Source organism: Folsomia candida, unplaced genomic scaffold (genome assembly GCF_002217175.1).
Source record: "Folsomia candida strain VU population unplaced genomic scaffold, ASM221717v1 Fcan01_Sc017, whole genome shotgun sequence".
Lineage (NCBI taxonomy): Eukaryota > Metazoa > Arthropoda > Collembola > Entomobryomorpha > Isotomidae > Folsomia > Folsomia candida.
The window spans coordinates 2,826,411-2,851,113 of NW_019091209.1; the positions used below are offsets into that span (position 1 = coordinate 2,826,411).

Genomic DNA, 24,703 nt, shown 5'->3' on the forward strand with positions numbered 1-24,703 from the left:
TGTTTGTTGAATCAACTAAATCTAATGTTTCTTTTTATTCACTGGATGAAAAAGTTTACATACGTCCGTCGTCGTCTCAAAAATACATGCTTTTGTCACCAATAACTTTTTATGTACGTTCAAACTTTCATCAGTTTCTATTAATAGTGAGTTATTTACCTGCATTTGATACATGTTGAAATTTGGAATCAGGTTTTCATAGAATTATATTGGAATCTGGTGATCTTTAATTTTGAGGTATTATTTATGTATGATGATGATAGAGTAAGATCAGCTCTACTCTAGTTACGTAGTTAGTTACGTATGGAGTTGTAGGTGTTGTGTGACAGTTTCTGATTATGAGTCCATGATAATACTTAAAAATTATTATCTAAACATTTCTTAAAAATTTACCAAGGTGTACAATATACTGGAACTTTTTTGTTTGCAACTTATGTGAACAATTAATACTTAATTGAGTGTGTACAACAAATACATTAATTAGCTAATCAATTACTTCATGTAAGAAAGTGATATATACTGTTCCGTGTTGTTGTTGTTGAGAAATTTTGTTCTAAGCTAGATCAGGTCGACTAGAACGTTAACGTTAATTTGGTACATTACAATATAATGCTTGTTTAGCCTGTTTGTAGAAATTATTCAGAGTACGGCTAGAAAGAGTTGAAAGTGTTTTAATTAGTTAGTTAGTTAGTTATTGTTCCAACCACGAGGCTTCGGATGAATTCGGACTTCTAACCTTGATGCTAAATTGCTTTAGAGTTGATTCCAACGCTTGTTGATTTCCAGAAAAATATGCTGAGATTGCATTGTGGAAAAGTAGCAACTGCTTGTGCATCACTTTTATCTGGAAGTAACATATTTAAGCAATTATTTTATGAAACCTTTTTCCGACATTGCATAATAGTTTAAAGATAAGAAATACCCTTACCCTGTTTTCATCAAGGAATTGTAATTTAATATTGACATCATCACGTAGTTTTTCGTAGCTGATTTTATAAACGTTGAAATTCTTTTGAGCTTCTTCAATTTTGACCGAAGTTGCTTCTGTTTTTGGCATTTGCAGCATTAGCTCAAGATCCGATCGGTAGGCGTCATATTCAAGTCTACGATAATACCATATAGTTAATCAACAAAGGTTATTCATTTACTACTAGCAGAGTAAAACATTAAATTAACTTTGACGTTACCGAGAGCTTTCATACTGCCTTATCGTTGAGATTGTATCCTCAATAGTTTTGTTGCATAACGTATTAACCGAGGACAAAAAGAAGTTCAAAGCACTCAATAAAATTTCTCCATTTTTGTGCAGATTCCGCTGTGTATCCGCATTATACAAAAACTCTTGCTGAAGTTCTGGAGATTTCTGTGCAAGATCAGCAAATGCCTCTGCCAGAGCTTGCTGCAAGATAATAATACTTTATCAGCTAAAAAGTATACCAATCATTTGTTCATCGTAACAACGAAGTAAGCAACTCTAGAAGGAAGTTTTTTGACATAATACATACCTGTGTCTGAATGACGTGATAAAAGTGGCTAGTGAAAGCTCGACTAAGACCCAAAACTTGGAGATAACGGCGCTTAATATCCCGTAAGTGTTCAATTCTTGATTCTAGCTCTGTAAAAAAATAAGCGACGTTCAATTCAATCATCGTGAAAATCATGTCATGTCACCATATCCTTCAGTCATACTAAATATTTTATTGTCATATCCATCCATCCATCACTCACCCGAATCAACTGTCCGAGAACTTTTCCCCATCCTTTCAAACATCATTTGCTTCGTGCACTTGTAAGTCGAGATGCTCCAATTTTTTATCGTTTCAATCTTCGATGATGGAGATTGCAAGGCCCTCATTGCGCGATGTTCCCCATTCTGGGGGCTTGTGGCGTCCAACGCTGATGGGATTGAAGGCGCAGAAACTGTCGACAAAATATAAATCAAAATCATTTCCAAAATCCATCTTCGGGTTAAATCACTTCAATATAACTTTAGAACTTACCGGAATTTGGGAGTACTGCGGGAAGAGAGTTGGGCACCGGATATTGTCGATTTGGCGGAATGTTAGATCGGAATGGAGGTGGAATTGAGCCTGACATGGCAGAGATACTCGTCGGGTTGGAAGTTACCAACATTGCGGCAGATTTCGACCCTCCGTCGTCATGTTGTTGCTGCTGTTGGTGGGAGGAGGAGGAGAGCCGTTCAGAAAAGGAAGAACTCACCGGAAGGCTGCCAGAATTTTGATTCATTGATGACATGGACATTTCTGAAACTGGAAAACAAACAAAACTCAATAAATTATGTTGATTACTTATTAATCTCGAATTAATTATTAAACAAATTTATATGCTATATACTTTCACCACTCAAAGTAGACACGACAGTGTCCCCTTGTCCACCCGTTTCCTGCTTGCTATCTTCCATCATCTTGTCTCTAAATAAATACTCCTATTTCACCTCTTCCTAACTATTAAATATTTCCAATTTAGTAATACAACGAAACACAAATAATCAACAATCGCTTTGATGAAAATCCTTTCCAACTCGTGTCTCGAGAGATAAAATAAAACCCATCAAATCAACCGACAGGAGCAATCGCAGACAAAATGTGCAGATGTACAACAAAAAAAGTGATGAGAATTTATGACAATTATTGTAAAAATTATTAAGCTACACAGCTAAACATACATGGATGCCAGAAGAACCACCATATTTAGGTAAATAATACTACACCGGCTGCTGTCCTGTCACACGGTACAATTGCCACGTATATTTTAAGACGGTGCTATACTTGCAATGCAATTAGTTCTTTTGGTCTTTTGGTACAATACGTGGACATGGATTCCACAATACAATTCGGCTTCCACTTGAAGAACACGAGGATGGATTATATTTAGGTATCCAATAAATCCATCCGCATCCATTATACATGTTATCAATCCAGTAGTACGTAGTTAAATGGATGGCATTTGTTCATAAAGGAATGAACGGCAGAATTAATTTTCGGATTAATTGCTCTCGTCGCCTTCTTATTTAGAGGAATAATTATGCAGGATGTGAGGTGATGGTGGTGAGACGGGTTTAATAAATGTGACAATTATGTATCACACACATTTTGACACAACTGAAACCCAGACGCGTGCAATGTCAGGGACAAACGGTATGTTCAATATTAAGATAACATATTACCTGATTTGGTGTGTAGTAATTGTCACTGCTCAAAGCATTATACTTCTTTGGCAAGTATCTTCAAGTGATGATGATAAACAGCCCTGTGGAATGTGTGGCGTCTCCAAAACTAAATATTAATGCGTAATCAAGGCTATACACAGGCTTCAAAACTGATTAAAATATGTATGCGTGTCACCAAACAGTATATTAATGTTTAATCATAGAAATCATGTCGCAATAAAATAAATGTGATTATTTAATAATTCTTCCTTTCTTTCCTTCTCTCCCTTCAATATTGGGAATGATGATGATGATTATTTGGTGCCTGAATTTAATGTACGGTACGAAACACGGGTGAAAAACCACCCATCTATGGTCCTGTCAATAGAAATACAGAGTTACCCAGTTTCGGAGATTTGTCGGGAGAGAGTCCCGAAAACCGGGGATCGGAGTGTCGGAGAGCTCCCTGAATTTGCTTACATGTACACATTTTGCCTCGTTATTTTATTCATGTAGGTATTTCACATGCCTGGCAAACTCTGTTGGCAATTTGCAATAATATTAGTGCGAAATGAAACGAGGTGAAAATGTTGCTGAATCATATTTACTTATACTTTGGCACCGTCAGTTTAAAAGTAATTAAGAGATTTTAATGCAGATTAGGTGTGACATTTTGTTGGCCTTGCTTTCGTGAAAGGACATGAGTGAGGCGTCATCAGAGGAGAAAATCAACCGATGGCTTCATTTCATTGAGTTGTTCGCTTTCTCTCACTTTCTGCCAATAATTGTGCATGGGGACTCTTATTATCCAGTAAATTTTCATAATGTGGAGTGCTTGGTGTGCATAGTTGGTTTGGTTTGGTTTGGTGGACTGATAATGATAATAATGTCGTCGTTGCTGCTTTCTCTCCAAGGTGCTTTCTCCGGTGTGTGTGTGTGTGTGCAGTGGCCGCGGAAGGGTGAGGGGACAGCAGGACAATGTCCCCATCATCTGCCCATCTTGTATAAACCCGGTCCTCCCCTATCCTACAATGTTAATGTCCCCCGATGTCCCCACACCTTCCGCGGCGACTGGTTGGTCGGATGAAATGAAAATGTAGTCATTTTGTGTCTCCCTGTCGGTTTCATTTCTCTGCTTGCTGCTCTGTTTTGCGGTTTGTGGTTGATGATGGGAATATTGAATTTCTTGATGAAATCAATGGTTTCCTATGTATGACTCGTTTCCGATTAGATTGTTAATCGTCGTCGTCCTTGTCGTCCTGGTCGTAAACAGTAATGACTGCATGACCATATGCAGGTAAAGTACATTTTGTACGGTGAAAGTGGAATAATTCATTCATTCATTCATTCATTTCGCGTAATAAATGTCAGACCAGCTACAGAGAAGTGTACGTATTAAACAAATTTATTTTATATACCGTTCATTTTCTTCATTGAGTTACTTACTTATCACATAATTATGTAATAATTTGTTACATATGATAAAGAGCCGAACAATATTTAACTCTTGAATAAATTACTCTTGACTCAAAATAGTTGTTACTGTTGCGTTATGTTGTGACAGACCAAGTCTCATTTTTATGATTTGTGCCACTGCTTTCACTTCTTTTTCTTCTTCTTCTCTTTGAATATATAGCAGTGATTAAAAATTTACTTACTTTGAACAAAATGCCATGTCTCCGAAAAATATGACAGCGAATAACTCAAGCCAAATTTTTTTTGCATACTTCAACACGTATTCCTGGCAGACGATATAACATTGTATAAGAACAAGAACAAGTACATTGTCGTCGTCGATTGATAAGAAGTAATCATCATAAGAATAATAATCGTCATAAATATAATATATTTATAGTAACACAAACAGTTTTTGGTGTTTTTTTTTGCGTACGTATGTTACACAATTCTTGTAGGACTTATGTATGTACCTTATTTAATAACAACGAAAAAGCAGAAATTTTCATTTGGTTTTCTTTAAAATTGAATTTGCGAATTTGGCCTTTTACCCGTTATTCTGCGTGGTATGATTTGGTGGTTTGGCTAACTACTAATGAGCCAACGAGAAAGTTGGAACATTGGAGACTACGTAGTTTCTTTAGGTAATATAGGACTCGTCGTTTTTGCTGGTGTGTGCAATTTTTGGTAAAGAATGATGATCATTAACAGTTTTTTTTAATATGATGATTGGCACATGACGTAAAATATGGTACGTACACCGTTTCTTTTTGAAGAAAAAAACGGACACAATACATCTATCACATGTAAAGACTTTCTCTTTTTTTGCTAGTTAGTTAGTTAGTGTAGAAAGTGTTATATTTTTTTCTTGTGAAGTATGTAGAACCAGAGACCAGGTAGATAGGTTTAGTAGGTATTTAGCTAATTAGGTATTAAATAGAGGAGGACAGTATATTTTTTTGGGTGACAGGATAACAGGACTTTTTTTTTCTTCCCCAGATAAAATAAAACTTTCTTCACAAATTAATAATTATGTATCTTCTGCATTTTTTTGTTATGTAATAGATTAAATAGAGGCCTTTTGATTCGTGCATTGGTCAAATGTTGTTTTCATTTTTTTAGACAGTCGGCAGCAATTTATGTATAAGAGCTTTTTTTTTCTTCAAGGGTATAAAATAAAAGTTATAATAGATAATAGCGACGAACAGGTACGGCAAACTGGCATCATTTACGTAACGACGACGATTATGTATGTATGCATGTAACAATTAACTAGTTAAATATAATATGTACAATAGGTAAGATCCAATTCGGAATTGGTTTCATCATCATCATGAATCAATAATCAAGCCATGATTACGTATTTAATAAAAAGTACGCATTTTCTAAGAAATATGCTAGCCTAGCTTTCTTTGTATAATATGTAAATATGTATGTAGCCTTGGAGTGGAGGAAAGTCGTCGTTAAGGTGGAACGAACTCTATTCAACTATTTAATGAATGAATGGATGCTTTGATCATCCATAATAATAATAATAATAATAATCACGATGTGTTACATAACGTGCTGCACTATAGAGTTACTTACTCAATATATTTTACGTGTGTTGTATCGTGCCGATGACAATCTACGGATAAGTATGATATCTCATCGCATATAACGTTTATCTAATATACGTATGATCCCTAAAAATCTCTGAGAACATTCCTCCAAAAACGGTGTGGTGTTCTGGCAGGTGAATGTGATTCTGGTGGTGAAAGAAAACCTTCTTATCTCTCTCTCTTCTCTGGATAATATTTAGTGCACTGTGTTGTTGCTTTCAAACTGTATTGGATTTTGGGAAACATGAAAATCTGTCGTCTTTTTTCTTCTTTTTTTTCATCTTTACTTATGTACGTATGTGTATAAATGTATCGATCTTTGGTGGTGAGTGAGAGGATAAAAAAGTCTGTCTCGGCTTGCAACATTGTCAATTTGAAATGTCAGAAAGCATCCGGAGTCAAAAACTAGTTCATGCGAACGAACGAGGAGCAGGAGCAGGAGGACGCCGTCGACGAATGTGTATGCATGCCTAGAAAAAGAGATGGAATCTGGAACAAGACGACATAAATAATACTTTTTGCACCTTTCTTCCACACTGGGACAATATGTTACCGAAATAAAACTGTCATTCCTCTCTCGCCCAGTGGCGGATTCAAATTTAATGAATTGAGAGAATATTATACATATCGGGACAATTTCCTCCTCGAAAACGTTCCCCACATCTCCACCAAGTAAAAGTGAGTAGGTAAGGTAGGTATGTATATATGTATACGTAGACTGGCAGGCAGGCAGTAGGTATACATGCACGAGGAGAAAGTGGTTAGTGTGTGTGTGACATTTAGATAACTGACATGACAGTAATATGTCGAAATGACGGTGACATGAATTAGTAATGTGTTCTGCTTATAAAGACGAATTTCTCTTAAGATAATAACATTCGTTCGTTTCAATTCAATCCATCTTCATTACAACAACAACGTCGTCCTAACAGTAATGCAATAGCTGGATAAAGTCTGAAATATTAAATTAAACAGCATCTTCATTTTTGTGGTCGTAGTACGTAGCAAATAATGTTAAGATAGAAGATATTGTACTTATCTTATTTAGAAATACCTACATACATACGTCCGTATATACTGTACTTATGTAGCCTAAAGTTTAATTAGTTTTCTCTCCCCTCGCTTTTATAAGTAAGTATTTTCTTCTTTGTTTTGACGAATTAGTAACTTAATTGAAACGACTTTAATAAATAGATATCTATGATTGTCACGGTAGTTGATCATCAAATGAGCCCTTCGGGTCATGTATGTATGTACATATGAGTAGTCGCTATAGATTAAAAAGTCTGACTGACGTATGTACTTATTTACGTGTTGGTGGTTTGGTTGATTGCCTGTAGAGGATTGTATAGGTTGGTTGAGATAATGTTATCATTATACAAGTTATCATTATAAGTTACCATTCTACTAACAGATATATATAGCAAATTTGTGTACACCACAACGTGTACGAGTCCAATTAAACGAATCATTTCCAGAAGAGAAGGAGAACAATAAATTTCTCGAGAGATTTGTGTGCCTGTATTTTATTGTAGGTAAATATGATGCAGATGTATGTACCTACGTTTTTTGTATGTATCGATAGGTAAAAACTTATTTTATTACCTACATAATTCGCGTACGCATTTGGTGAAAGCTTAGATTTTTTTTCGCAGAGAGAGAAAATTAAGCCGGAATTCTTTTCCTTCTTCCTGGAAATGATGATGTTTTTTGACGTGGGGTTGACTGAATGGCTATTGGTTACGTAGTAATAATAGCAATAATACATTACCTCTCCTTAACACTACTACTTAGGATGCAGATATAAAGCTAGATGGGCTATATAAAGTTGTGACTCGTCGTAAAATCTCGTATTCTATGTGACTAGATATTGTGTAGTTAGCTATCTTATTACACACACAGGTATGTACTTATCTATCTATATGCGGGTATCAGATGGGTAGTTACATTACGGTAATAAATGTAACTTTGATTGTTTCACAAGCCTGCTTGTTGTATGTACATCGTCGTCGTGGTCGGTATCTTCTGCTGGTGCTGCTGCTCTTTTATGTACAACGCTTAAAAGTCATGCATCTTTCGTCGCCACATCGCATTTACGATACGTTGAATGTATGTATGAGTGGACTATGTTGGGGGGAGGAGACTCCTAATAAAGTGGTCGCAATAAACTTTTAGTAATGAAAATCACTGACGACGACGAGGACAACGAGAGGACGAGGAGGAGAGGACGACGACATAAAGACTGCTCTCAGAATTTCCGTCCGTCAGCATATAATAACTACATCTCTGTCGCGATCTCATTTTAATGGTACCTTTGACTTTGACATCGATCTCATTGGCGGGGCATGTAGGGTGGTGGATGTGTTGTCACTCAGAAATTGGAAGCCATCACGAAGGGAAAGTCTGCACAGAAAGAAAAGCAAGATGATGATGAAACTTGACTTTGAATACGGGGAAAATGAGCATATACATAAATTATTTCTAGTGAAAGTTAAATGAAGGCAAGAAGCAACAGCTTGAGATGTGTGGGGATGTGGTGCAGTGGCCGCGGAGAAAGCGTGAGGGGACAACGGTTGTTGGATGTGGTAGGCATCATCTTATGTAAACCCGGTCCTCTCCTACAGTGTTAATGTCCCCACGGCTTCCGCGGCCACTGTGGATGTGAGTCGAGAGCAGTGGCACAAACAGTGCCATGATGTTAATGAGATATTCAATCTCACTCTAATTCTACTACTCTGTGGCCTGGGAGCTACTGCTTTCTCCGCTTTATGCGTCACCACTACTGCTACATGTATACATATTTACTCCTATGTATGTATATTCTGATGGAGAGGAAATTGGGGAGAGAATGAAATGAAACCACCCTTTTTGATATTAGATTTACCAGTTATCTGCACAATTTATGAACCAATTTCACCCTAAGAAATGGTTCTTCTTGTGCCAAGTGTCTCTCTAGTGGCTCCTTCTAAGCAAATAAGTATCCATGAAATAAAAGCGTCATCATTTTAACCGGGATGAGTCTTTCATCAGACGTGGAATGTGCTCTTCCAGCAACAACCGCAGTATATCAAGTCGAGATATGATGCCGATTAGAAACACATATATCCACCACTCTTGCTTGTGTACACAATAAGTATGTGGGCGCAGAGAGTTTGCCTGCCTCCAGCCAACCACCACAACCTACAACAATTATGTAACCTTCGCCATTTAATCAGCCAAACTAAGCAATTCCGTACAGTCATTTTACTCTCGACGCACCAAGTTACTCGCTAACGAACTCAAAATAGAGGTCTCCCAAGGTATGTTTACAGACTTAGATCAAACTAGTGTCACAAACTAAATTAGGATGAAATTTGGGGGAGATATTTGCATAAAAAGAGGAGAAAGCGCGCAGTAACTTTGGAAGGTGTAAAATTTGTCGATTTTTGAGCTCACTTTCTCCTCTTCGGATGCAACCATCTCTGCCAAACGTGCCCATTTGGGGATCCTGTCTTTCGCAAATTTCAACCTAATTAAATTTGTGATCGATTGAGGCTAGTTTCCTCAAAATCTGATAGTATACGTTGGGAAACCTCCATTATAAGTGAGTGAGTGAAAGTAGAAGCTTTTCTAAAACAAAGCCTGCCTCCTCCTCCTCCGACGAAGGGACAGGCCTCGTGAGTGAGTGGAGCCAGCCAGCGAGTGTGTGTTATCTATGTCGTGTGTCGAAGTAGATGCAAGTGTCATCCATCATCAAGACTCATCAATCATTCCTAAAGGTTCCTCTTCGTCTTCTTCTAGTCTAAACTTTAGGCTCGAATTGTGTATTGATTCGTGTACGAAACTGTAAAGATTTTCTGGCGCGATGTTATTACTCTGATCTTCTACTCCTCCTCCTCCTCCTTCTTCTCTATGCATGCTCTTCGTCCGTACGTTTTGTGCCCTAAGCGTCTCACAGCCTTGACATTTTACATAAAAATCCGTTCGAAAAAAAACCAGTTGGGAGGAAGATACATACACACATAAAAAGTATGGATGGATGGGTTGTGGGGGAGCAGGCAAAACAATTTGTTCACGCTTTGTGTACTTCTCTAATGGCTCTTCAACTTTCCCCTTTCTGCTTTTTGTTCGGAACGTCACAGCCCATTTGTAAGCATGCATTATGAACGAAATTCTACTGCCTGCCTGTTATGGATCCTGACGGACGGTCCTACATGCTCTTAAGCTGCTGGCCAGATTAAAAGGCAGCAGTGAGAAGGCATTGTTGGGTGGGAGACATGTGTCCGGATGTCAAGGGTGCGTGTGCAAGTGCCAAGAAGCAGGAGATGAGTTTTTTTTTGTTGCCGTATTGTTCATTTGTCTGTTATGCTACTAATTCTCAGATTTCCGGGTTAAACTTACCGATTTCACGCCACTTCATTTCTGATGAAAATATTCGAGATGAAGAGAATACTACAGAAGAGTTTTTTGTTCTTTTTTTAAAGATAGGTTAGTAGTAGTAGAATACGCACAAAAATATACAATTTTTTTTCTCTCATTCTTCTAGACAGCAACTACTCCGGTTTGAGCCTGTCACCTGAAAAAAAGAAAACAATATTGACATCAATTCCTCCCCGTTTATTTTGTTCGGTGTGTTTTGTTCGGGACGCGTGTTGTTCAAAGTGTTTTTTGTTCAGGAAGAAGAAGAGAAATGAAATAAGGTATCATCATCATCATCATGACAATGACATGTTGTTCTACTTTTTGGATCCTGGATAAGTACTTGTTAAATAAGACGATGTAAAACTGGCAGGCAGGCCAGCGTGCATGCCTGCCAAGGTGATAGGAATAAGGATATTATTCAACGTACGTACCCATCAAGTTCTCAAGCGTTTTCTTCTCTCAATCCATCGGCTTCAGCCTATGCCACTGAACCACGGTTTGTCTCGGTTTCGTGATCATGTCTTGCCAATGTTTCGTTTCCGATGCTCCAGTTCCATTCTTCCCTGCGTTTCAGAAGCAGAAAGGAGAAAACATTATTATTTCGAAGTTCCTAAGAGGGGAGGTAGACGAGCGGATGCTCGCAGATTTTGGGCAAATTAGTGCCAATCGAGGACAAATTTAGTTAGGATGAAATTTGCGAAAGACGCGATCTCCCAATGGGCACGTTTGGCCGAGATATTTGCATCCGAAGAGGAAAAAAACGCACAGTAAATTTGGAAAGTGTGAAATTTGTCGAGTTTAAAGCGCGTTTTCTCCGTTTTGGATGCAAATATCTCTGCCAAACGTGACCATCTTATGCAAATTTCATAATAATGAAGTTTATTATCGGTTGACACTAGTTTACCCCAAATCTGAGAGCATCCGCTGAAACACCTCCATTGTACTTAAGAAGAAGAAGCAGAAGAAGAGTAAGCACGTAATCATTGAGTTTTTGTTGGAATCGATTTATCGATGAACAAGTTTATGCGTGTAGTTTAGTTTAGTGCTGGATGGTTTAGGCAGATGAAAGAAGGACACAATTTTCCTTTGCTTACCTGCCAACATAATCCGTCCAATGAGTTCGTTACGACCAATATTATCAAAATCCATTACTAAAACGTCCAAAGAACATTCTCTGATCTTCTCCCAGGGCACGTTGAAAGTGAAGGTTTCATTGAAAACTGGGCACACGGAGTCAATTAAAAATTCAATTAGACATTAATTGTTACATGTGTATGAACATGTGTGCTACTTATCGGCACACACGCAGTCTGTTTCCGACAGCCGGAATGATCAGTGGCCGCGGAGGCAGGGGGGACAGGGGGGCATTGACCCCCAGAAATTCAGTTAGATTGTATCTTATCTCGCAATGCTAATGCCCCCATGTCCCCCCACTTCCGCCGCCACTGGGAATAATGACTGCTCTATATTAACAACCAACCACGATCACTAAAGTGCTATATATGCTTTCCAATTTTAATGACAAAATTGATCACACGAATGACTTTGAAATGACTCGGGTAAGAAAAAACTGCATAAGCTCGGCACTTCTGGCGGTGGTCGTGGTGGTTGGAGTCATATTTAGAATCGTTGCTTAATGTATGAGGCCATTAAGTTATATAATGAGGCAATTCACAAACTCTTTGCCGTAAACACCGTAAAATCATCATGGTACAAATGGTTACATAATTTTCAAAAAATAATCCACAGAAAATCAGCTCACAACCTTTAAAGCCATCTCTTTTTAAGTATTTTGCACAAGTTTGTAACCTAATTTTCCAAAATTTATGTACACCGCCAAGGACTTTGTGAATGCCTCGATACACAATATCGCAAAAATTTACCTGGATTCAAAGTGCACTTGTAAACGGGTGTCTTTCGTTTCTCGATTCGTTTTTCACCAAACTGGAGCCAAACTTTGACGTACGGATCTGTATGGAAAATTCGTAGAAAAAAAATAAGTTTCTTTTTTTATCCCACTTTATACCTCCTACTTTCACCGAGAGAAAGTGGATGGAAAAGTAGCGGAAGAAAAAAAGAACCACAGGGAACAGGACCAATCAATCTCTTTCTAATAACAACAAGAAACCGGACGCACAAACACACATCGTCCAGCGCGATATGCGTCGTCGTTTTGCCACGTACCTGACTTCCCATTGATGTCTTTGGCTTTCAAACTCCTGGCCTTGAGGAGGGTGAGGGTGAGAGTGCTGTTGGTGGGATGGTAGCAGAGGGACACGAGGAGCTCGCCACACTTGTCCTTTGCTGGCGGCTTCAACGCCTTCCAAAATGTGGGCTTTTCCGAAAAATCCACCTGCACATTAAGTAATTTTTTGTCTCATTATTACACCGCACAAACACTTGACTAACACACTTATCGGGGTGGTGGTGGTGGTGGTCCACTTTTTGTCTACTTTTTCTTCTTATCCAAAATGTCTCATGTAACCAACTTTCTCTTCCGCCTCAAAGAAGAAGAAGAAACTCTAAAGACAAACAAGGCTCCACTTGGGCAAGTTTTTTTTCTCCTGTGAAATTCCTATTTTTCTTATCTTGACATGCCGTGGTCTCCTAAATCCACAGGCATTACTACGCTTCATGCCCGAATGCCATCTCAAAAGGTAAGACGAGAAGAAGGGAAACATTTTTTAAGTCTTGAGGACAGGCAGGAGGAATTTCTGTTAACACTTCCTCCACATTTCTCCGTCCACGGAGCTATGCCATGCCGTACGGCGATATATTTTTGCCTGCTTGACGTGCTTGCCGTGGGATGAGTTGATGACCAAAATGGTTCAACATAAAGAGAAAAAGTTTGTCGTGAGATTGTGCAACATTTGTTCGCGTCTTCTTTTTCCCAGTCTGATTCATTACGGAGGAAAGAAAGAGATCGAGTAGTTTGAGGACGGAAATATAACGAGGAAGCTTGGTGGATGTGACACATCGTGAAAATCTTTGTTTCAGACACGCTTCATAAGTTGTGTGACTGTATCAAATTATTCCACCCAAGTTTACATTGCTCATCTTCTCGTGACGTTTTATGTTCATCCCATTAAAGTCCTGAGCTAACAAGATCAAGCTCCTAATCTACTCCGACACCGCCACGAGCATATCTTTGGAGGTATATAGCGGCCCATATAATTTCCTCGCATGCACCCCCACGAGTACGAGGCGAGGGAGAAGAAGAAGAAGGAAACCTTGGACAACCAGATTGACTGCAAATTAGTCTCGGAATATCCTATGGGGCTCAAAGTCTGGAGGGAAGCAGGGGCCGCGGAAGGTGTGGGGACATCTGGGGACGTTAACATTGTAGGATAGGGGAGGGAGGGGTTTATATAAGATGGGCAGATAATGGGGATATTGTCCCTCTGTCCCCCAAGCTTCCGCGGCGACTGGATGTATCCATACACACATACATAAGCTGAAATTAGAGGGGAAAACAAATCAAGCTGCCGCCGCCGCCGCTGTCGCCGCGTGCATGCCAACAAAGAGTCAGGTCGGCCTGTCGTGATTCTTACTCATTCCTATTTTCCGTTATTTTGATGTCATAATAATAAGTGAAACTTGAACCATTGGGATTGACGAGACATGCTAATAACCGTCTACTTTCCATACATAGCTATGTACGTATTTAGCTCCCCCCGTCCCCGCGCCCGTCGTATACATACTTGATCTACTACTCGTTTTGCTTGTTGGATAACAGGGAAAAGTTGACAAGTAAGTTTCTGAAAAACTTGTTTCTCTCTCCAAACTTTTCCCCGCCTTGCCTTGGTGGACATCGTTTCAAATACAAATGACTTTTGTAGCCAGTGGCAGCAGCAGAAGCACGAGTGCTTTTTCTACAAAACGAGGAGTTTCATATTATTGTGTCGAGTCCCTCGTTGGAACTTTCTTCAAATTCTTCCAACCCAAAAGTGGGGGCTGATCTTTTGTACAAACACTTTTAACTCGTGAGTGAGCCTGCAGCACGAAACTTGCTTGTTATTTCCTCCCTACTACGATAAAGCAGGCAGAGAGAAGAGGACAAGCATAATAAGACCGTGAGTAGCTAAACTAAACTAAAACTCTCGCCTGTGTAATAACATTGCAACATTAGCACTTCTCATCCATCCAAATGCGCAAAGTTCCCGATTCCCAGTCTCATTTCCACTTTCTCCTTCCTCCTCTTTGGGAGAGAACGCCAGTGGCCGCGGAGGGGACATAGGGGGACAATGTCCCCACGGTTGTTCGATCATCTCCCTATCTTATATATACAAACCCATCCCTTCCCCCTCCTATCCTACAATATTAATGTCCCCCCAACACCTTCCTCCGCCGCCACTGTGAAAGAGAAGGAACGTATGTGGCGTATGTATTCGCGAATTCTGAAAGTGTGTCGACCACCGGATTTCGCTACTACTCAATCGTAAACTGTATTGACTACAAGAGGAAAGAAAAGAGAGGAAGGAAGCAGCAGCAGCAGAAGAAGAGAAAAAAGTGGATGGGGAATCGGATAAGAAAAAAAAAGATTATGCATTCCGAGATGTCCCCAGACACCAAGGATCGAAGAAGGAAGAAGGAACGCTCTGCTTCATTCCCTCTGTCACTTAACCGGAATAGAAAACTAGTCACAAGAAATGAAGGAGGATTACATATCGCTCCTATTAATGGCAAAATGGTGTGAGAAAAATGCAAAGCTTATTGCTCGATCCACTTTCACTCACTTTTCCCCGTCCATATCATCGCCCATGAATAAAACGTCTTCATCCGACAAAAAAAGTGTAATGTTACGTACATCAAACTCTCATACGGCGGGCTCTCGTGTTACTTTGTCCGTATCGGATTTGCATGTAAAGTAAAAAGACGGTAAAACTTGTTCGTTTCAATATTGTCCCGCTTTCTCCGATATTTTACTCCCTTCCAGGCAAACGTGTGTGGTACACAGGGGCCGCGGAGGCTGTGGGGATATTAACAGGGGAGGGACGGGTTTTTACAAGATGCGGAGATGATGCGGACATCGAATATCGGTGGGGACATTGTCCCCTCAAGCTTCCACGGCCACTGATCGGGCCTCCTCCATTTCAGTGGAAACAATACCCCCCAAAATAAGTTTGCCTAGTTATTTATTTACATATGTAGATAATGTATGCGAACACAGCAACAGTGTCCATACAACTTGTTTACCTCACTTGTTCGAAATTTATGCCAGGATCAGATTACGAATTGGGAATTAATTACTTGGAAAACTTGGTTTTAATCAGACCGATACGGATCTCGCATGTTATTATCGAAGACTTTGAACACATGCGGCGAATGGTCAAACCCGATAGAAAATGATACGTTCGAGCATTTTCAGCAAATAAAGGAAAACTTTTTCCTGATTCGACCAGGGAACGGTAACCAAACACCCAAAAACCAGGTATTTTAGTAAGCTGGGGCTTAGCGTAAATTGTAGAATGCTTAAAACAATGTTATGATCACGGCTTTCTCTTTACCCTTCACCGACCGACGACCGACCAACTGTTTTGTGTGCTGCCGTGTTTCTACTTTATTTTTTTTTTTACTTTTTTTTTTTTTTTTTACTTCGCTTTACTTTGATGCCGATCCAATTGAGAGATACTCGCTTGCTCGAGAACTACTCGAATACGTTACAATTTTGCCCATTTGAACTTTTCCTCTCTCTTTTTTTTTCTTTTCTCCCTAAAAAAAAGTTTTATTCTGCTTTTTTTCTCTCTCTTTCTCTATTTTTTTTATATATCTGCTGGACTAATCCTCTTGTTTCTGGTGGTCTGGTGCTGTTTCATATTAAAACTTGAAAATTTTTTGGAAGGCATAATAAAATTCCTGGCCCACTTGTTCCACTTCCCAAAAAGAGAACGAGCTAACCATGCAGTGACACTTAAACTTTTGGCTGGATAAATAAAGCGCAAAAAAATTTGTCATAATACGTGCACAAAAGGAAAATGTGTGGTGGATGGACGGACACGGGCCAGATATTCTTGGATTCTTGCCAGCCTATTTATTCCACCAAGTTCAGTTCAGTTCAGGTGAATCGTTCTGGTCGTCGTTGTCGTATAATGAGATGCGATAAATCGATTATGTATTCTGGTTTGGACGAATATTTTCTCTGTGTGTGTGGGCTGCTGTTCATTTCATTGGTAAAAGTTGGGTTTTGCGATTAGATAGATGCAAGAATGGGAATTTGTGGAAGATATATTTTAGTATTTAGCCATTCTAAATGGTTAAATATAATAAGTTATTCGGCAGCAGGCAGAATAATATAATCGGACTGCTTTCTCTCTCCGGGTCGTCGGTTTGGTTAGAGATTACACATTATGAAAACCACCACCCGACATAAAAAAAATACAGGGCAACACACTCTTCATGATAAAGATTTGTATGCTCACTGAATGCCACTAATGTGTACTCTGGAGCATTTGGGAAAGTTTGATTATGCTCCAAAAACCAGCGCCACCAGGAAAGTTTTATTTATTCCATTTTGCGCGTAACTTTCTCCCCACCACGACGACAAGGATGAAGGGAGATGAACATGTCTAATGTAATAATACGGTGGTGGTGGTGGTGGTATTGCATATTTGTATGTATGTGCCGTGGATTTATTCCTGCCGGACTAAATAAGTAGGTGGCTATGCATAGTATGTAGGAGTACATTTCTCTGTCTCTCTTCCTATTTGCAAACTAAGTACTTACTCGAAAAACGAGTAAAATTACGTATTCTTGTCCCAACTTAAAATGAATAGCTGTGTTATTCAGTCAGATAAAAGGCAAGTCGGTCCATTCTCAAAGTTTTATCTTTCATTCATTCAAATTCAAGCACACCATGGAGCATTCTCGTTTCTAAGTTGGAAAGAACATGGCATGGTCGTCGTCTCGTTTTCCATACTTTTTCCACTTTCACTTCTATGTACATACGGAGAACAGGAGAGAGAGAGAGAGTGAGTGAGTGAGAGAGATGAATATTATTATACGCTTCCGCCTGGGGCCAACTCAATATTAGAAAGTCAAACATGCATATGTGTACATTAAAAGAGACACAAAATCCAGAGAACCATCTTACTTTTACGCCAGAGTAAATGTTCCAATTTTATCTGTAGCTTTGCAATTCGCCCATTTTGTCAAACATTATGACACTCTGTCGGTAGTACTTTTCTCTGTCTGGGAACCGTCTACCTACCTAAATATCTGCGTACAGTGAAGCCTTGGGGACATTAACATTGTAGGATAGAGGGGAGGGACGGTTTATGAAAATCGAACAACCGTGGGGACATTGTCCCTCTGTCCTTCCGCGGCTACTGCCTATATTCATATGCATACATACATATGAAATCGCCGAATTTTGTACTGCTACGTGCATGTTTTCTCTCCTTCTTTTTACTGGATTTTCCTCCACCACTCCTATGTCCTCGTTATTATGTATTATTATTTCGCCCAGGCGGATCCTGGGATCCGTATTATATTTAGCGATGGAAGAAAGAACAATCCTACGTAGTCTGCATACGTATGATTATTCTCGAATCCCACATCCAAAATTCCGACTTTGGTGTAGGAGTTTCACACAATGTGATGCAGATTACTGACTTACTTACTCCTTGCCCACCACACCACCGTTAAACCAAGCATGGCGAATTATTTGTGCAAGTTCACGGCATAAAAGTTGTTCTTTAATGGTGAAAGTTTATTCATTTGTCTTCATACATGAGCAAAATAAATCTTAAAGGCCATCTGCTAAGAAATTTACGAGATAATTCTCGCAACCTTTCTCTTCCCACCTTGCGACGACGACGATCATCCACAACAGCTCGCAGCACGACCTCCAAACAAATTTGCATGAGGCAAACAGTCGCCGCGGAAGGGGCAGAGGGGGGACAATGTCCCCACGGTTGTTCGAGGTCGGCATCATCGGCCCATCTTATATAAACTATAAACCCGGCCCTCCCCTGTTAATATCCCCACACGGCTTCCGCGGCCACTGGACGAGAGAAAAGTTAGTTATGCATTGATTCTGATAAAAAATGGATGAAAGTTTTAGTTAAGGGGGAGAAATTTCTCTGCTAAATAATAATAAGTGCGGATTAAAAACACGTGTAATAAATGTTTGTCCTCGACCCGAATAAATTTCATTTGTGTGAAGTATGTAATTTCCAGTGGAGAAAAATAAAATAAGGGATGCCTGAGTACAGCACGAGGCATAATTTTCCCGTAATTTGACCCAATCCACATAATGTAGCTGCGTTATTCTTAATTGAAGGCGTGGTTGGTTGGTTCATGAAGGGTGGAAAATGTTATCATAATTATCACAACTTAGTGAATCGTCCCGGATATTTTTCTAATGTGATTTGACCCACCGTTTTCAGCAGCACGTCGGGTTTATTTCATTATTTTATTACTCCTTTATTTGTTCACGTCCGTCATTACGGGGTTGTGAAAGGAGCGTGGTGAAAGGTTATGTTTGTGCTAAAAATTTCACAACCTCCTCGCACAAAGTATTGTCACATTTGTCACATAAAATATGACTGGATGCTCCACGGAAAATTAAACTTTGCGAAGGTTTTGAGAGGTAATCTGAATTATTTCACGAGCTAATTGTATTACAACGTTTGATTAATTGAATTGGGGGACCAACCAACGTCAGAGTTAAATACGGAGTGGATGGAGCTGCCGTTTTTCCATATGCAAATGAATAGCTTTCTCTCTTTCCTTTCTCTCTCCCGGATTGTTATAAAGGGACTGAACGACGATCATGCCATTTCCTAAGCTGGCAGGCAGGCAGGCTGGCACACATTCAAGGCAGAATTTGTAACCAAATGCAATGCAGTGTTGATTAATTCTGATTAGATTTCCCAACGATTTATCTTTGCTTATAAGCATTATTGCGTAAACTTATCGCAAATATGCTATAACCCATTTCACTCCTGTTGGGCCCGAGTTTCTGCCGCGGTCCAATACTAATCTTATGGGCACGTGGTTTTCTCGGGTGGAAATCTCCACCAGTCCCCATTACTTATGAAATTTCGCTTTGGTAGTAAATAGTAGTGGCAAAATTGAATGTGTCGTCGGTAGACGAGCAGCCAGCCTCGCCGTAATTCAATTCTGGAGCAAACTTCATTGCCCGACTATGTAAGATCAGACCAGGGAGAGAAAGCACAACGCTGGAGAAAACTCTCGAGAAATAAAAGGAAGGGAATCGAAATGGAATTTTGTGTTGGGTGGTTGTCATTCGTTCGGAGGGAATGCAATGTGTCACAAGTCGAGCACATGATATCACATGAGATTCGAAATCTTATCTTATTCCAATTTCACCGTCTTTCAAAGACTTGAAAGGATTAGGGTTATGTGATGAACAACTTCGCGAAGAGTGTGCTTATGCTCTCGCTCGTTCGCTCTCTGTGACGCAGGAAAAGTGGCCAATTCTCTGGGCAAACCAATTTTGTGTGAGCCCGATGTGTTTGTGTATATGTTTGTAAAATGTTTTGTTGCCATTGTACCCGTAGTTCGTATCTGGGCAGGAGAGAGACACGTAGCAACGAACAGGGGCCGCGGAAGGGGTAGTGGGGACATTAACAGGGGAGGGGAAGGGACGGGTTTATATAAGATGATAAGGACATCGAACAACCGTGGGGACATTGTTCCGCGGCCACTGGGAACGAATGTATATATGTTAATACGTAGGTAGTAAATACGTAATACGGATAATGTCTGGGAGGCCCTTTTTCCCCGTATCTGCATACAGACGAGTAGACAAAGGGCGTAATAACTATCACAGGAATGAATTGAATGCACAACAAGTTTGGTGGAGAGGAGGAGAGCAACAATAACGGGAAAGAAATAATGCGTACGATACGACCACGACGATGGAGAGAGGGGAAAGAAGAATTTACCAATTTGTGAGATTAAAAAAACATCGGCGGACCAACCACCACATGGAAAATTAGGCCTGCCCCTCGGGTGTATTTCACCAGTTGTGCATACACTAAACGGATTAAATTTTCTGCCTACCTGACACAGTGGAAGGAATATTTCCCCAATCGAGTCATCTCGAGAAAAGCGGTCATAGTCGAACACATGGAGATGTAAAACTCGGCTTTGAAGTTTTTGGATGGGAAAACCTGCAAAGAACAAATAATGTACATCCATCCATCCATCCGGCTCTCTATTTACACCAATTTATAACAGAATATAAGTAATAATGCCACCGTGGGTTTGTGGATCAACACGCTTTTCACCACAGTGGCCACAGTTGGTGGGTTTGTTTCCTATGTGTAAATTGACATATAAATGTAAACCAATTTGTTGCAGGGAATATTCCACCACACAATAATCAAGAAACAAACCAACCAACCAACCACATTTTGACATGAAGCCACGACCAGCAAAGTACCACCACCAGCACCACCACAGAGACAGACAACAAGGACGAGGAGAAAGGAGCGGAATATTATTATGTACTTATTATTACGCCTGATCGAATGGGATGCATGTAATGATGAACCATTTCGTCTTGTCTCGGTGGTGGTGGTGAAAGCAGTGGCCGCGGAAGCGTGGGTAGGGACAGAGGGACAATGTCCTCAACGGTTGTTCGCATTATCTTATATAACCCCATCCCTCCCCCATCCTTCAACGCTAATGTTCCCACAGCTTCCGCGGCCACTGGGTGAAAGTGCTGGTGAAAGTAGTCGTTCATTAGAATTCACCCCGCACAGTGGAATTAAACTCGCTTTGTGACTGAATGTGACTGGCTCCTGTCAGCGATAAAAGGGTTGACGAGGAGGCTTCTCTGTATGCATATGAACAAGACTACGACTCATCTCTCTCTCTTGGTCCACTTCAACTTTGTCAACAAGTTTATTATTGTATTATCATCGTCATCCTCATCAGTGAGGGTGCACCCTGATGGAAAATTACCTTCAAAGTATAGAGTCTCATTCCACTTTGGATTTAAGGTTCGTCTCTTGATCTTGGTTTCCAACCGATGCTTTTTGTCTGGAAGCAGTGTCACTCGCACGTAAGGGTCGGATGTTCCCGATATATCTTTCGCTGGAAGATCTTTTCCCTGTGGGGAGAAACAGAACGAGAAAAACATGACATTGAGAAACCTGGATGGAACTCGTGGAGGCACAAATTTTGGGGGAACAGGATGTGCGTGGGTAGGTAGTTAAGTAGTTAAGTAGTTAGTTATATATTTACCAACACGAGAAACTCTCTTTCCTTCTCCACTCAAGTAAATTAACCAATTGTCAAAGTTAAGTCGTTTCTGGACTGAAAGTTGGTCGCATTTCATTCGAGAAGAGAAAATTTGTGTCAATGATATTCATTACGATTGCTTGCTACTACTTATTTATTGTTGTTGTGCTGCTACTACTGCCACCAAGTAAACGGTAGCAGCTTTCTTTGAACTTTCTCTTTGAATTTGAACGATTTCGATTAGTAACAATGAAAGCAATTTCTTCATTTCTCTAGCACAATCGAAAAGATCAAACTCATAATATTTCCAGAGAGAAGAAAGGCCTGGATTGTAATCCGGACAACCTGCTTGCTACTTGTTGTGAACTAGCGTAACACAACGGGCCTGCACGATACGTTGGATAGAGGACATTTTATTCAGTGGCCGCGGAAGCTTGAGGGGACAGAGGGACAATGTCGGCATCATCTCCCCATCTTATATAAACCCGGCCCTCCCTCCCCTATCCCAGAATCTTAACGTCCCCACATGTCCCCACGGCTTCTTCCGCGGCCACTGATTTTATTCCGTAAGAGAAGAAAGTGGTGTGTATGGAATGGATGGAGTTTGAGAAGCAATTGTCTCGGGAATTGAGGAGAGAATGAAGGAATATTACGGCAGCAGCAGCAGCAGCCGCGTCTCGGGCGATTTGCTGCTGCTCCCTTCACAATAAATATGCTTTATCCTCTCTCTCTTTCCTTCCTTCTTTCCTTCCTTTTCCTCGTCGAGATAAAGCGCCACGGGTCGTGGGCATGACAAAAGGAGGAGGAAAATATGTCTGTGAGGAATTCTTACCTGAATTATTTTCAAGATAAGTGTTGTGCTCTCAAAGTCGTACTCGAGACTAAAGTTGATTTGGCCTACAGAGTCAGCCGCCTCCGAGTTATCGATGTACATATCCACCAAAGATATTGATCGGTTTTGCCAGAACGCCATCTGAAAAAAAGAAATAAATAAATGTTGTCATACGCAAAAATAAATAAATAAATGTGAGGTAGACAGTGGCCGCGGAAACTGTGGGGACATTAACATTGTAGGATAGGGGAGGGCGGGGTTTCTATAAGATGGGGAGGTGATACGGACATCGAATAACCGTGAGGACATTATTCCGCGGCCACTGAATGTGAGGCCTGTGCACTTTTTTTAAGGGAATTAAATGAGCTGTACGTACCGCGGGGTGTTGGTCGGACTTGACACCTCCGAGGGTCTTGTTCTGCACGGGAGGGGTTTTCGACTCTGGGGTCGCATTTCCAGTGGAACTTCCAGGACTTCCAGCGGGCCCTTTGCTCGTACCAGCCGTCCTGTATCAGCATCATGCATAATTTAGAAAATTCAGTGAGCCCACGGCACGTAAAGCAACGTTTCTCTCACCCCTCGGAGAAGAGGAGGTGGGAGAAAGTGGATAAGTAAATACGAACGAACGGAATAAAAAACGAAAGGAAAAAATAACACTTTGCGGCATTAAGAAACACCGTTGTTACGATATATTGCGAGCTCATTCATGCGTGCTTGTTATTGTGACACGTCAACCAAGGCTGAGCGAGCTAGATAGGAACGAGGGCGTTTTAATAATAGTTTTCAAAATGCTGGTTGGGCAATGCTTTTGGAAAAGAATTTTAATAAAGTTGGAACATATTTGGCATGTTTTGTGGGTCGATCTGTCAAAAACTGAGTTCGGAGTGAATGCTCAAAGTATAAATCTGGAAGGAAAAAATGTATGATTTTCAAATTAGGAATCGATGTTTCTCAGGGTTTTTGTAGCAATGGAGTCAATCCGTGGGGCAGACTTGTCTCAGGTCTTGCGCTTAAAGGTCATACGACCATAAGTCCATTGTTAAAAACTGTATTGTTAAAAAGTGACAAAATAGCTCAGTCTAAACCCTCGACAATTATTTGCCCAGATATTTGAAAACTAAAGTCAAGGTAAAAAAAATTGGTAGAAAGCACGAAATAAAATCGTTATTTTTAAAAATTTATAAAATTTTTTCAGTTTTTTCGAGGTGTCATTCTCAAATTCACCGAAAACCCAGTTTTTAACGAATCTACCTCTAAAACATCACAACTTTCTCTTCTTAAAATGACCACAATTTGGTCCAAAACACCTCCCAACCCACTTTTCCCAAACCATTACTAAAATCCTCCTCCCTACATTTGAAGAACTCCAAGTTGTCCGTGTCACAAAAAAATCCAGACAACAAAAAGAGTAAGTAACAGTACTCAAAAATTAGAGGAACAATTACAAGGCGAGAGTAGTATTCGTGTATGTAAGTAGAGAGACAGTTTGGTTAGTCAGTGTTGCGCATATACATAAACAGAGATAGTAGTAGCATAATAGTAATAATAAGTAGTAAATACGCTAACAATATGTTATTACACATTATGCTAAGTAAGTAAGTGTTGACTGCTGCGATTATTACGAGTTAGTGACTATGTAAGTATGTACTTAGTAAATACACTAATATCTATGCAGTGACTAACTAACTATGTGAGTATAAGTTATTTAGCAACTCAGTTTCAACCTACAAATGTCCATGTTAATGTGTTAATGTGTGTGATAAGTAGTAAATACGTACATATTTAATTACATATTCCGCGTAGCTACATACATATATCATTACGTGAAGCGGCGGCGCACAACAATCGGAACAACAACAGTGCAAAATAACTACAAAAGACGCATACACTTATCAACTCGAATGTTATCATTGTTACGCTTATCATTAATTATTGTGGTAGAGTTATGTTAATCAAGACTACGATTGCATAGTGGGGGCAGAACTATCGAGGACGGTGGGTGGGTGGTGGGTGGTGATGGTTAGTTGATTA

At 40.0% G+C, this 24,703-nt stretch overlaps 2 protein-coding genes across 9 annotated transcripts in view; both read right to left on the reverse strand.

Annotated features, from left to right (window-relative positions):
• LOC110856699 (arfaptin-2) lies at positions 1-3,561 on the reverse strand. Of its 3 annotated transcripts, XM_022105209.2 has the most exons (8): positions 2,356-2,766; positions 2,001-2,270; positions 1,729-1,920; positions 1,506-1,615; positions 1,188-1,399; positions 929-1,103; positions 737-844; positions 1-650 (listed from the first exon to the last, which is right to left on the reverse strand). In XM_022105209.2, the coding sequence occupies exons 1-8, from the start codon at positions 2,423-2,425 to the stop codon at positions 636-638; spliced, it is 1,152 nt and encodes a 383-aa protein (XP_021960901.1). In that variant the 5' UTR covers positions 2,426-2,766; the 3' UTR covers positions 1-635. The 3 variants fall into 3 exon arrangements, with proteins under 3 accessions (XP_021960901.1, XP_021960902.1, XP_021960899.1); XM_022105210.2 differs by lacking the exon at positions 2,356-2,766 and adding an exon at positions 3,188-3,561 and having other exon boundaries at positions 1-844; XM_022105207.2 differs by having other exon boundaries at positions 1-844; positions 2,356-2,765.
• A 997-nt stretch (positions 3,562-4,558) lies between these two features.
• LOC110856890 (synaptotagmin-7) overlaps positions 4,559-24,703 on the reverse strand; it is a 53,865-nt gene continuing 33,720 nt past the window's right edge. For all 6 annotated transcript variants that reach the window (XM_035857352.1, XM_035857351.1, XM_035857353.1 and 3 more), the window contains 10 exons: positions 23,049-23,178; positions 22,673-22,813; positions 21,562-21,709; positions 20,656-20,765; positions 12,811-12,979; positions 12,510-12,596; positions 11,721-11,846; positions 11,058-11,189; positions 10,606-10,780; positions 4,559-8,628 (listed from right to left, as the gene is read on the reverse strand). In XM_035857352.1, the coding sequence (XP_035713245.1) occupies positions 11,086-11,189; positions 11,721-11,846; positions 12,510-12,596; positions 12,811-12,979; positions 20,656-20,765; positions 21,562-21,709; positions 22,673-22,813; positions 23,049-23,178 (1,015 nt within the window). In that variant the 3' untranslated portion in view covers positions 4,559-8,628; positions 10,606-10,780; positions 11,058-11,085. The remainder of the gene's footprint in view (positions 8,629-10,605; positions 10,781-11,057; positions 11,190-11,720; positions 11,847-12,509; positions 12,597-12,810; positions 12,980-20,655; positions 20,766-21,561; positions 21,710-22,672; positions 22,814-23,048; positions 23,179-24,703) is intronic.